Here is a 12,394-nt window from a genome sequence, read left to right on the forward strand (position 1 = left end):
TTATCCATCATACATATTCTGCACCCAATTTACATAGCCGGTGCTTTGCAGGAGCTCCTGGAGGGAGAGTCACTAGCTCCAAGATAGCACTGCAGCTCCACCTGAGGCTTGGGGAGACAGTCTGAGAGATGTCACTGCCGCTGCACCTCAAACTCAAATATGCTAATGGCGGTACAGAGGAACTCCAATGGGTGCATTCCAGCTGTATGCTTTGGAAGGAAATCAGCAGCCTCGTGATTCTTACATTACAGGAATTGTTTTAGCATAAAACTACCTTCATAAAAAAACATTCAGACATGTTTCCAAAGGAAGGTGTATCGCTTCTTTTTCAACTTTTCAGCTAGACAATTTTGCTCACCCTGTCATTGATAAGGAGGAAAAGTTGATATTATCTAAGTTAATGGAATAAATATCAGATAATAATTTGGGGTCTTTAAGTATTAATTTTTTGTAATTCTGACTGCATGTTTGATCACTCCTCTTGGCAGAATTGGTGGTCTTTATTTTAATAGGTTGCTTTTCCTGTACAGAAAACTTTCAAGCAGAGTCCATGGATCTGCAACGGGGTAAAGACCAGGGCTTTTACAGAAGCTTAATGTTAGCTTGTGTTTTCATACCAAAATCAGTTTCTAAACTTTGTTTGGCATAATTGTCCTGTTCCTGCCATTATCTCATTCCAGGTTTCACCCATCTAGCCTGTCTGCAATGGCCTTGTAATGAGCCATTCGTTTAATTCAGGTATACGTTACCAGCGTAACATCTAAAACAAAAACTCTAGAGAACTGGGGATGGCCGCCTCTGATCTAACTGTTGATTTGAGGAGAAGATGAAGGATCTGGAGGACGTTTTCTATCTTAATAATTGCATCCACTTTGTGCAATTCATCTGTATTACTGCCAGTAAAACAGGCCCTCAGCATGATGCAACTACCACCATGCTTGACAATTGGTGCAAGGCAAGCCAAGTTTATTTATATAGCACTTTTCAGTAACAAGACAATTCAAAGTGCAGTATTCTTAAGTTTGAAACCTATTTTTAAATTCTTTAAAGGTTATTTTTGTCCCTGAGGCCAAATACCTCAATATTTTCTCAATAATATCTCTCATTTAGCTGCCTGTATTGTGCAAGTGGGCAGCTAAAAAGTTCAGCCCATCTTGGAGGCATTGATTTAGGAGCAGGGGCTCTTTCTCGGCCAGCACCTGCTCAAGCCACGCTGATGTAAAACTCACTTCTCCATGAACACTGACCCTTGCTCAATTTGTGGGTTTTTGGTCCCTGTGTTGTTCTGGAACATCATAATGATTTTTCTCTCATCTGAGGGGTGCGGTCTGGATCAGCCGCTGGTGGAAACCTGGCCACAATTGGGTGTTTCTGACAGAACAATGACTCATACACACCAAAACTGATTCTGGGATGGGTAAATCAGACTGATATTAAGATCCTGGAATGGCCCCAATCACAACCCTATTAAAAATGTATGAACTAGGCTTAAAAGCCGTCTCCACTCCAGTCAACCAACCAATTTAAATGAACTATCTCTTTTTATGATGAGAGGAGTGGTCAGATATTCATGGTGGATTATGCCAGGACCTTTATTTCACAGTCTATACTGAGCTGCACTGTGTCTAGGAATACTGTTCAGTCAGTCATCTGGCTGCTAGATTTGAAACAAAGGACCAAACAGTATCAGGTCATCTGAGTTTACATTACTGCATGTCTGACCTATCAGTCCAAGCTGGAACATAGCTATGTAATATACTTTTGTTCCTCAATGAGTCATCGCCACCATCTTCATCAAATTTTCTAAATATGCATGTGTTTATGTGAGGCTGAGTTCAAGCAAAACCTGTTAAATTTTCCCACTCCTGATTTCTATGTATTGTGGATCCTTGCTTTAATTGTTTGGATGCATGCACAATGTAACAGACTCAATTCCCTCTCCTTGGCAGATATTTTACATTTTTATCAGAGGACTAAAGGGAGAAGTAACATAACTAAAAATAGAAACATGTAACATTTGGAGGATGGAAATAGTCAGAAAAAAACTCCTCTAGAAACCGCGTAACTGAAGGAGTTTATTTTTTTCACACTATGGTAGCACTGAGGTGAGGTAAGAGTCAGTACAATTCCCATTGTAATTATTTTGTTTAACACAGGGTTTATAAACCCTGAGGTTATGTTCTTGCTGAATTGTTTTTTCTAAAGCCTTATTTTGAGAGCTCAGTAATGTTCAAAGTATGGTTGCTCCAGCACCTGAGGAACAGTTTTATTACAAAGTGTAACTATAGCTAAATGTAGGGTTAGGACTGTACAGTACAGTGTTAAAAAGTCAAACCCAACTCAGATAGCCTTTATAGGCTCTTGAAGAAGTCTTCCTGTGCATAATGCAAGTCCAGTATCATGCATCCTGGACTCCCCGGGATGTATGATAGTCCAGGACAGTTCTCAGGCTGCACAAAGCTTCCACAGGAGGGTTGGGGCTGTTTGAGTTTTGTTGAGGTAGCACCTCAGGTTCCTTGGTGGGGTTGATGCACACCTGTGTGGCTTTGTTACTAGATAATTAAATTCTTGAATAGCAATGCTTTCCTTGTGGCAAGACTAATACTGCAGCATGCGCACACTGGCTCGCATTGCTCCAAGAAAATACCTGCAAAACTCTCTACATCCAGCTCCCCGTTGGTGTAGGGCTTCCCAGCTGGGGAGGGGTGCCCACTACCCTGAGCTGTGACCTGGCCTGGCTGTGCTGATTGCTGGGAGACTGAGGAAAGCTGGGAGTTTTCCAGGTTTTGGTTTAAATGCAGAATAGTGGAGAATAAACAGAAATGATAAGAAGGAAAAATGAAAGGATTGAGCAGTGGCTCATAGGGTTTACATACTTTTTATAATGGCTGTTCAAATAATCCCCCCCACCACCACCTCTCTCACCCCTCCCCCGATACGGCGCCCCTGAACAGATGTGATAGCAGCAGCTGCACGTCCACAACTATCGCCATTGCTTCTTCCTCCATTTGATGTCGAGAGGTTTTGCGAGATTTCTCGTCAGACATCTGAATGTTCATGAGAGTGAAATCTGTTTGTGTGTGTTGTGCTCACCATGTCTCTGTGCACCACACACTAAAACCAAACCTGTAAGAGCTATGATTTTTCATCGTCATGTCACTGCGGGGTCACTCAGGTCTTAAAAATCCACCAACAATTTTAAAATCTTTCCGTGTGAACCAGGCATAAAAGCGAACAAGTGAAAAATCTTTTTAAAAAGTTCAATGCAAATTTAAAAAAATTCTATATTTTGAGATCTGAATTGTGTGTGAGAGGCCAAGTGCCCTTGGGAGCCCCCTGCTGGCCTGGGTCCCTCAAGCAGTTAGCTTCTGTCTTGGACTCCCTGGGGTCAAAGAGGGGAGCTGGTGGGGTGAGGCCAAGGACGTTCGTCATTGTGTATTTTTTATATATTTGTGCTGTCCAGAGCAGTTTGTAAAATCCTCGCATCAAAATGAATCCATATTGAGACGGCTAAAATCCCCAGCAGCGTGCGTTGAGGCTTCTTCTAGCCCCGCACACGTGCAAAGCACCGTTGCCTGTCGTACATGTGTAGCTACCCAGCCCAGTGATTTGCAGAAGTGTTCAGACTTTGGTTTTACACTGGAGCTTATGTTTTCCCATCCAACCCTCCTCCTTCTCCTCCTCTTCCTTCTCTGAATGGTTCTTGGCGGAGGGGAGCAGCGGTGGCGAGGCAGCGCTGGGCCTGAAGGGCACTTTTCAGCCTGGCCAGGCACACTCGGGTCTTGCTGCTTGGCTGCGCCACATGGGTCACCGCCTTACATTAGGACCCTGCCAAAGTCAGCCAAGCGGAGCCCTGCCACGTACCTGGAAACTAACAAACAAAATCTATGCGGCCCCTCCAACAAAGCAAGCTCTCCTGACTGTGGGATTGTCTGTAATGTTTATATCATTGATATCAGAATGGTGTCTTTCCTCTGTTACGTGTCTCATTAGTTGATTGATTTTCTGAGCCGTGCATTTCTATGCGCATTATCTAGCTAATATTCATAAGATAATTGGAGGGTGGCCAACAGTTGTGATTGGAGCGCCTCATCTTGGCACGGCGTAGAAATTAAATGGCCTCCTGTGGAGAGAGTGTGGTCTCCTGCTGAGGTCTGAAAGAGGGTCGCTGTTATTCGGAGTTCAGGCTCTATCCATCAACAAGCTCTTCTTCTCCCTGGTCGCGACGAGGCTGCTGCCACACCAGAGCGTCTCCTCTGCATCCTACATTCCGATGATCTCGAGGCTCCTCGAGGCGGGGCCAAGTCCAGCGCGTTCCCAATCGTGTCGCGCGGGCGGAGCCTGACTCTCGCGCTCTCTACGCTACGTCGCCGCCCGCCTGGCCAGCCAGCCAGCCAGCCAGCACTGAACATGACAAAAAGCGAGAGGATGGAGCGAGTCGAGTAAATCCCCGCTGTTTTATTTCTCCCAGCAGCCACTTTTTATTTTTTTATTTCTGGTGTTGCTTATTCTGGAAGGACAGCGCGGGGCTTTGGGTACAGGGAAGCGTGCGCATTAGTGGTTGACAGCCGCTGTGTGTGTCGTTTCCAGCGCGCGGCAGTTCAGGTCAGATTTCACATTCGGCTCCGACCAGCAACCGGAGAGGGCTCGGCGCTCCGCTCCGCTCTGCCACCTTTCTCTTTTCGCTGTTCGCGGAGCGTCTCCGGAACGCTCCGACGAAGAAAACCCCGGAATTTATTTCTCCAACCCCCTTCCTCTCCTCCGTCCTCCCTTCTCCTCTTCTTCTTACTCTATATATTAGTGCAGGAAATTAGCAGCCTGGGCGCCGCGGAGAGTTAGACAGAAAACGCAGGGTGGCCGAAGACATGGACGAGCAGCCCAGGTTGATGCACTCTCACACGGGGGTAGGCATGGCGGGGCACCCCGGCCTGCCGCAGCACTTGCAGGAGGGCACCGGAGGAGCCGACGGCGACGGGAGGAAGCAGGACATTGGAGACATTTTACAGCAAATCATGACCATCACGGACCAAAGTCTGGACGAAGCCCAGGCCAGGTAAGGGACGGGCTCTGGGTGTCAGAGGGAGGCGGCGGGAAGCTGGAGCTCATTTTTATTTATTTATTTATTTATTATATGCTATATCTATATATAAAAAAGAAAGAAAAAAAAAACAGTTTAATAAATTGAAAACAGTTAATTTAAAGCTCAGAGTCTCAAAACCCGACCGTTGAGTCGGGCTCAGACCCGTAATTAAAAAGATAAAAATATGGCGTTTATCGCCGACGTGTCGTCAACTTTTAAAAAATCTCTTTTATTGGGGCACATTCAGCGGAGACGGCTACACAGCGCTACCGAGAACCAACCGAGCCTCCACGGCTAGTTACAACTTTGTTACGAAGGACAGAAAAATGGGTTTAAAAATGTCATCCGTCGTGTATTTCCTTTTTTATTCTTCCTAAAAGTGGGAGAAGCAGGAGGAGCCAGGTGGAAACAGCGATTTAAGTGGCTGCGCGGCTGCATTAAAACCAGCACAAATCACTACCTGTCAGTTTTTTGGTACTTTTTACTAAATACACGACGAGCATGTTTGAGAAAGGTGGACAGATTAAAACATGTTTATTTCATCCGATCAACCTAAATAAAAGTAAAGCGATCCCACTTTATTCCGGGATCCTGCACTATAGTTCCTTTATATTCACCAGCTCCCATTTCACTATTCATCATGTGTTCAGAAAATATGAATTAATTCTACACAGATCCACCGATCCAATGCTTTACCCCCATGATCTGCGTGTTTTAATATTTTCTGTAGTTTCCATACTAAACCAAACCTGTCAAAACGATCCTCTTAAAATAACTGCCATGCAGTCGAACCCATATATATATTCCTCCAGACAAATGTTGACCTTTATTGGCGTCCAATTTCATCCCTGCATATTTATTCATATTGACAACACTGTAAAAAAAAAAAGGAAGACAAAAAAAAAAGACAACCGGGAGGAGCTGATTATTGTAGGTTAACATTTCTGTGCACACTTAGTTTTTCCCGTCGTCAACTACTTACATCACAGGGTCGCATTTTAATCCGGTTGAGCTCACGTGTTATTTATGATATTTCCATTTTTCCGACCTGTGCTGTTATTTCTTTTCTTTTAGGTAATAAGACGAGTATTACCGCAACACAAGGCTAGATTCAGCAGCTCAGATGATGTTGAAACTCTCCGTGTATCTCAGGGATCAGAGGTTGGAGCTGTTTGCACAAGATTTTCTTCAGTGCAGCCCTACGCTTAAAACTGATGGCATTAGGGAATGATAACTGTAGGCACTGCTGTGCCTACAGCATAATTTAATAACAATGCTTTTATTGTTTTAAAACAGAATTAATACCGTGCTCTGTTCCATCCCCGTGCTGGGCTCTCTCTCTCTTAACGCTTTTCCTGCCCTTTGGTTTGCTCATGAATGCCACTTCTCTGTTTCAGGAAACACGCTCTCAACTGTCACAGAATGAAGCCAGCCCTTTTCAACGTCCTGTGCGAAATCAAAGAAAAGACAGGTAGGTCCGTCCAGCTTCCACATCACCAGCGGGCAGACTCCACCCGGCTCACGCCGCTGTTTGAGGGCCCACGCAGCGTGTCAGACGTGTGTGTGTGTGTGTTGTTTTTGTGTGTCTCTTAAGCCGTCTCACACCGGGAACGTTGGACCATGGCCTCCGACGGCCCTCGGTAAATACTGCGCCTTGATATGAAGGCAGTTTGTGGGGCAGAGTAGCAGAAAGTAGGGAGCCGGGTTGTCACAGGCGCGCTGCCGTCTCCCCTCGCGAGTTAACTGTCAAGTCGGCTCAATACGTCTGTCTCTATTATGTTTTGTGTCTCTCTATTAAAGCGGCTGTGAGGCAGCGTGTCAGCAGAATAATTGCTTAGAGAGTAGAAACAAAACGTAAGTCGTGTTTCCGGGGGGGGGGGGCTTTCTCCGCCCTTCGGTCTGACCGCGGCTTTCTTCGACGCCGGCAGAAAACTTGCCGCTGCCGGGATGCTGAGGTGCTCCAGTGTGCTGGCTCGCTCGGAGGGCCGCGCGCTCGCTGCGTTTCACACTCATTAGTGCGTGAAATCAAAGCGAATGGGCGGCAGGGGTGAGAAGAAGTTTTTCATGGCGGGGGAACGCTGCCCTCGCACACGCGTGACCTTACGGGGGTCGTCGGTGGCTGTGGTGTGGTTTCTTTTGTTCGGGACCCCTCTGTCACCTGCCGCTGACACGGATGCTTTCATCAGAGCTTATTTCACTGCCGAACCCACTCCCCCCCTCCCCTCCACCCAGGCAGGCACTTTATCTCGACTTGGCCGCAGCCTCAGGAGAGAGAGCAACAAGCGGAGGAGGGGGGGGGGGCTGCCTTTTGAAGCCTGCTGGCTCTCGCTTCTTTCTGTTGTCTTGGTATGTTTTTGGAGGGGGAGTGACACAGATACGCGGGATGTTTCACTCCCCTCAGCTCGCCGGAGTTCATCCAAAGTTCGGCTGAGCCGCGCGTACGAGGTAACTTGGACCTCTTCCTGCCTGCGCAGCCCGTCTCCTTCCCTTTCAGCTGGTAAGCTATTAATGCGAGGTGCGGCTAATGGGGCTCCGCGCGGGAGACCGGCGGCTTGTCGTCGTGTGGGAGGCTCGTCGCAGGAGCTGCGTCCTGGCTGGAATGACGTTCAGACCTGCTGCGCTTTGAGTCAGGTTCCCGCTGCTTGGATACGGCTTCTGTTTTCAGAACCTCCTCCGTCCACTTCTGTTACTGTTTTTGGTGCCGCTGTTTAGATTCGATGTCGGTCCTGCGAGAGTGAAATGATGTTCTCAACATCTTAGCTTGAAAGTCGTCTAATTGTTGAATATAAATCCCTTTGTTTGAAAGAAACACAAACGAGACGGTTCTTGTGTCTGCTACACGTTTGGAGAACAAGTCACCAAACAAATCTTCACTTTTAGAGACCAAATGACAGACCTGAAAATGAAAAGGCAGATTAGCATCGCTTACAGGCGTGGATTTGGCTATAATTGGAAATATTAGGATCCCTCCCTTTTTTTTAAAGTAAAATATATTTTTATGCATTTTTTTTCTCCAAGATGAAGGCCAGATGTTGCTACATCTACTTCTCTTTGTTTTCTTTATTTTCTCACATGGACATTTTAGCGTAGTCCTTATTTATTGGTATGATTTGAGTGTTGTGTCTTTGCTGCTTCCTTTATTTTTACGCCACCAGGTAGCCGTGAAGAAGTCAGGTTCTTGCTGATCGGTTCAGATCTGCGTGCAGCTTTGCCTGCGACTTAAACGGGGACACGGGTGCGTTTCGGCACGTCCGCGTTAAAGCTTGAACCTCGCTGCTTTGCCTCGCCACAGTCCGGTGGGTTGCCACAGTCCGGTGGGCTGTCACAGTCCGGTGGGCTGCCACAGTCCGGTGGGCTGCCACAGTCCGGTGGGCTGTCACAGTCCGGTGGGCTGCCACAGGCGGCGCCAAAGTGCCCGGACTTTTCTCCCTCCGTTTGGCGCGGGCTCTCTCTCTCTCTCTCTCCCCACCTGTTGCTGCGCTCTGCCTGTCAGCTGGCTACACTTTGCCCTCACTTACAAGAAGGGCAAATTGGGCTGTTTGGAAATGATTGCCGTCGTCACGTGTGCTGTCGCTCTGATGAACATAACGCTGCTTTAAACCTGCGGGCAGTCAGCTTGGGATTTATTACGCAGTTTTGCTTCAGTTTGTGTATCAAAACCAAGCCAATGATTAAATACCTCAGATGCAATATTGTAAATATTTGAGCAGCTGTAAGAGTAATTGTTGCTTTTCTGTTTTAAATAAAATGATTAGGTCACGGCGTGAGTTTCTGCGTTGCCGTTTTTGGGCTGAGTGCCGTGATATTGTGAAACCGTGGCGTTTTCGCTGAAGGCTGTCCTGCCTCATGTCGGCCCGTGCCTCGGCGACGCGGCGGACACAGCGAGCGGAGGCAGACCTCGCCGTCTCGGCCGTGGCGGCTCCTTGGAGCTGCGGCTTCAGGACAGCCTGTCCTCCTCTCTGTCCTGCCTGCGTGTATTTTCCATCGCCGGCTGTCCCTGCAGCAGCTGACAGCACCTGCAGCACACAATGCCAGCGCTGATCTAGAGCCTGAACTTCTGACCCGCCCTGTGTATTTTTTTATTCGGAATGGCCGACAGAACCAGGAGGCGGTGTAAACAAGCACAATAGGGGAGGACAGGGGAAGGAAGGAACGCTTTATTTAAACTATTGCCTTCCCTGCGCGCATGTGTGTGTGTTTCTTTCCTTTTCGTTACAGTACATCTAGCCAGCTTCATTGCACGCCTGTCTTGAAGGCTGTTTTGTGTTTTGTGGCGTGGGGCAGCGATAAGAGGTGGACGAACACTCCAAACGGGAAGCTTAGAGCCGCGGCTCTCGTCCGGGACCGTTCTGTGAATGCCGGTGTGTTGTGCTTCTGTCAGACACGTTCCAACAACGTTAAACTTCTTCCCCAACGCTTTTAACGAACTGTCAGCCCTGCACTAATCAAACAATCCCTCCGTCGCTTATTCTCCAGTTGTGTTTCGTCCGGGCTTCTCCCCTCACTTTTCTCATGATTGATGAAAAGGGCCCTTTAGATAAGCAAACGGCTGACAAACTGATTTGGAAAATGAGCCGCTTTGACCTCTGTAAACACTTCGTCAACATCATAAATCTCGGGCCGTGTCAAACAAAGCCCCTCGCTGACCGAGCCTGCTCTGCTTTGACTCTCTGTTTAACTTCTTGCCTCTCAACCTCAACAAAAGGCCGGTGTTCTGGAGCGGCGTGTTTGTGCAGTGCACGGTTTCAAGCCTAGGGGATCGTGCATTAAGAGAAGGGACTAGCCGAGTGATGTAATGTTGTTTTTGGAAGGGTGAAAATGGGGTGTTTTACAGGGGCCACTCCAGCGGTGTTTGACAGCATGAAATGAGCCAGGGGTCTGATTGCGGACGGCGCATGGAAGCCCTGTACTGCTACAGCTTGTCAGACATGCTTGGCATCTGCCTGTTTGCGTGACAGCCGCTGATCTCAGGTCAGTAACAAGTTGCCTACACGGGGATCAGATGTGAAGCTACGTCCAAGACGCCGTGCAGCCTGGGGACTTCATTGGGAGAGTGATTGATGGAAAAGAAGTTGGTGTTAGCAGCATTAAGTAAGGAAGCATTTGTTTTGAAGCAAACCTGCTTTTTTTTCCCCCCTCCGTGGTTGGAAATGTAGTTTTTGTTCCTTCTGTTGCTGTTCCAGACCAACCTGAAGCTGCTGTTAAAGGCTTTTGCCAATGAAATAAAACTAAATAATCCTCCCATCACTCAGTCAGCTAAACAAAGCAGAAGGTCACGCTCAACACTTATTTCCTGATGAATTATTTTGATAAGTCATCAGCACTGATTATAATTTTACTCCTGATTGTCAGTCTTTTTTTTAAATAAAGCTTTAGCCTGACAATAAATATCAAGTTTAGCCACTTCTGATTTGACTGTTAGAACTATAATATAAGCGGTCTCACTCTCTCTCGCCCTGTCGCAGCCTCAAAGAACCATAAACCTGCCTCGACGTGTCATAGAGACACGTCTGACTTTACCTTGAACGCCTCACTGATTCAGCAATGAGCCAACATTGCTGAATCAGTGACAGCTTCCGCACACTAGAGTTTGGGAAAAATGGACTTTTATGGTTCTTGACAGAGTGGATCAAGAGAAAAGTCTGGTCACCAGCTGATTTCAGAGCGTGCGTATCAGATGTCTGATCTGTTGACTTATTTTCACTAAATGGCCAATAGTCAGTGGTGTTGTGTTGCATATGTAACGTCAAGTGAAGTGGGCCATGACAGAACCCAGGTCCAGCCGTGCGTTGGCAGGTTCCTCTTGAACAAGGTGTTCTTCGCTGTGCTGTTGGATCGATGCATTGGCTGGTTGGTGAATCTTGATAAAACCAGCTAAGTGACAGAATCACCTCGGGTGGTACAAATCCACTTAGGGAAGTCACTTGCAGACTATTAGACAGGGAAGAGAGGAAAGCCTCGTGTCTTCTGAAAGGATTCAGTGAATAAGTATCAGTGATGGAACCAGGATGGCGATCTGGTCACATCCACACAGAGCGGCCGTGTTTGCGTGAAAAACAGCCGCATCTGCACGGCCCGCCACCGGGAAGCCACAGGTACGTTCCGGCGTGCTGTATGGCAAACCGACAGAGAGACGGCGTCTGGGCACTTTCAGCTTTTGTCTGCCCCATACACCCCCCCGCTCCCCCGCTCCCCCGCTCCCCACCCCTCCACCCCTCCAGTTGTCTCTGCCGATCCAGCAGCGGGTAGGACAGGCTGCAGCTGCTTCCCCGGCCGTCCGCTGGGCGAGAGGAAGAGCCGAAGTCCAACTGCGCGCTGCGGATGGAGACAAAGGGTGTCAGTAAAGCCACAGAATTGTTTTATTATTTTGTAGAGTCAGAATCACAACACTATCAGTCAGTGACAGCGCTGGAAACGGTGAGCTAATGCCATTACAGTACAGAACAATGTGCTTACATTATACATTATGCAAATTGTCAGTCCCCTAATTGATACGTGTTAATCATGTTAAGGAGCTTAATTAGAGGAATCTTTCTGTGCTGTGAGTTGGTAATTAACACTGACATCAAGGGAAGTAATGCTGGGCTTCTTTTGCCCTCATTTGAGTAAGAGGAGGTACATTTCATTTATGAGATGTAGTATTTGCTGGCCTGATGAAGGATGCTCCTCTTCTCTCCTGAAGGCCACTGAAGTGCACTTTGTAAAAAGAATTTCCTTGCCGCTGTGAGCAGCTCTGGGCGGCTGTAGCAGCGCGGAGATTATCCAGTGAAGGTAAGATCCACTTAGACTGGTAAAGGAGCGCAGGTCCCAGTCCTTTGGCTGAACGGCGCCTGGCGCTGTCGCCGGCTGCCATCCGCCTCAGTCCTCAGTCTCAGCGCAGCCTCGCTCCCTGCAGCTTTCTTTTTTTTATTATTATTATTACCATCACACCGACCTGCTTAATATGTCGCCAATTTAATCAAGTCTGCAAATTTGTTATGCACGTTAAATTGAACATGCGACGGCGCATGGGAAGGCGGTTGCCATACCAACCCCCCCAGGAGTTCATTTTCTATAATGCAGTGTTTGGAATCTCATTTCCTCCACTCCCCCCCCCCCCCCCCCCCCCCCCCCCTGCTGCGGCTTGCAGACGCCACCTCCAGGCTCACGCTGTATGCTCCCTCCCCCCCCCCCTCACCCACCGAGGCGGCTGGGCTACAGCAGCTCTCACACACTCGGAGGCAGGGAGACGGTGCGGGGGAGAGGGAGGGAGAGCTTTCTCTCCACGTAGTGGAAATGACACAAATTAATATATGCCGCTTAAACCAGACCAAG

The 12,394-nt window shown here is 47.9% G+C and overlaps 1 protein-coding gene across 7 annotated transcripts in view; it reads left to right on the forward strand.

Annotated features, from left to right (window-relative positions):
• Nucleotides 1-4,175: 4,175 nt before the first annotated feature.
• LOC105915943 (pre-B-cell leukemia transcription factor 1) overlaps nucleotides 4,176-12,394 on the forward strand; it is an 83,449-nt gene continuing 75,230 nt past the window's right edge. The window contains exons 1-3 of one of the 7 annotated variants that reach the window (XM_012850225.3): nucleotides 4,184-4,605; nucleotides 4,802-5,053; nucleotides 6,478-6,551. In XM_012850225.3, coding sequence (XP_012705679.1) covers nucleotides 4,866-5,053; nucleotides 6,478-6,551 — 262 coding nt within the window. In that variant the 5' untranslated portion in view covers nucleotides 4,184-4,605; nucleotides 4,802-4,865. Of the gene's footprint in view, nucleotides 5,054-6,477; nucleotides 6,552-6,574; nucleotides 7,578-12,394 lie in introns of those variants that run through there. The other 6 variants (XM_012850227.3, XM_036141604.1, XM_036141606.1 and 3 more) reach the window with 6 other exon arrangements.

This window comes from Fundulus heteroclitus, chromosome 9 (assembly GCF_011125445.2).
Source record: "Fundulus heteroclitus isolate FHET01 chromosome 9, MU-UCD_Fhet_4.1, whole genome shotgun sequence".
Classification (NCBI taxonomy): Eukaryota; Metazoa; Chordata; class Actinopteri; order Cyprinodontiformes; family Fundulidae; genus Fundulus; species Fundulus heteroclitus.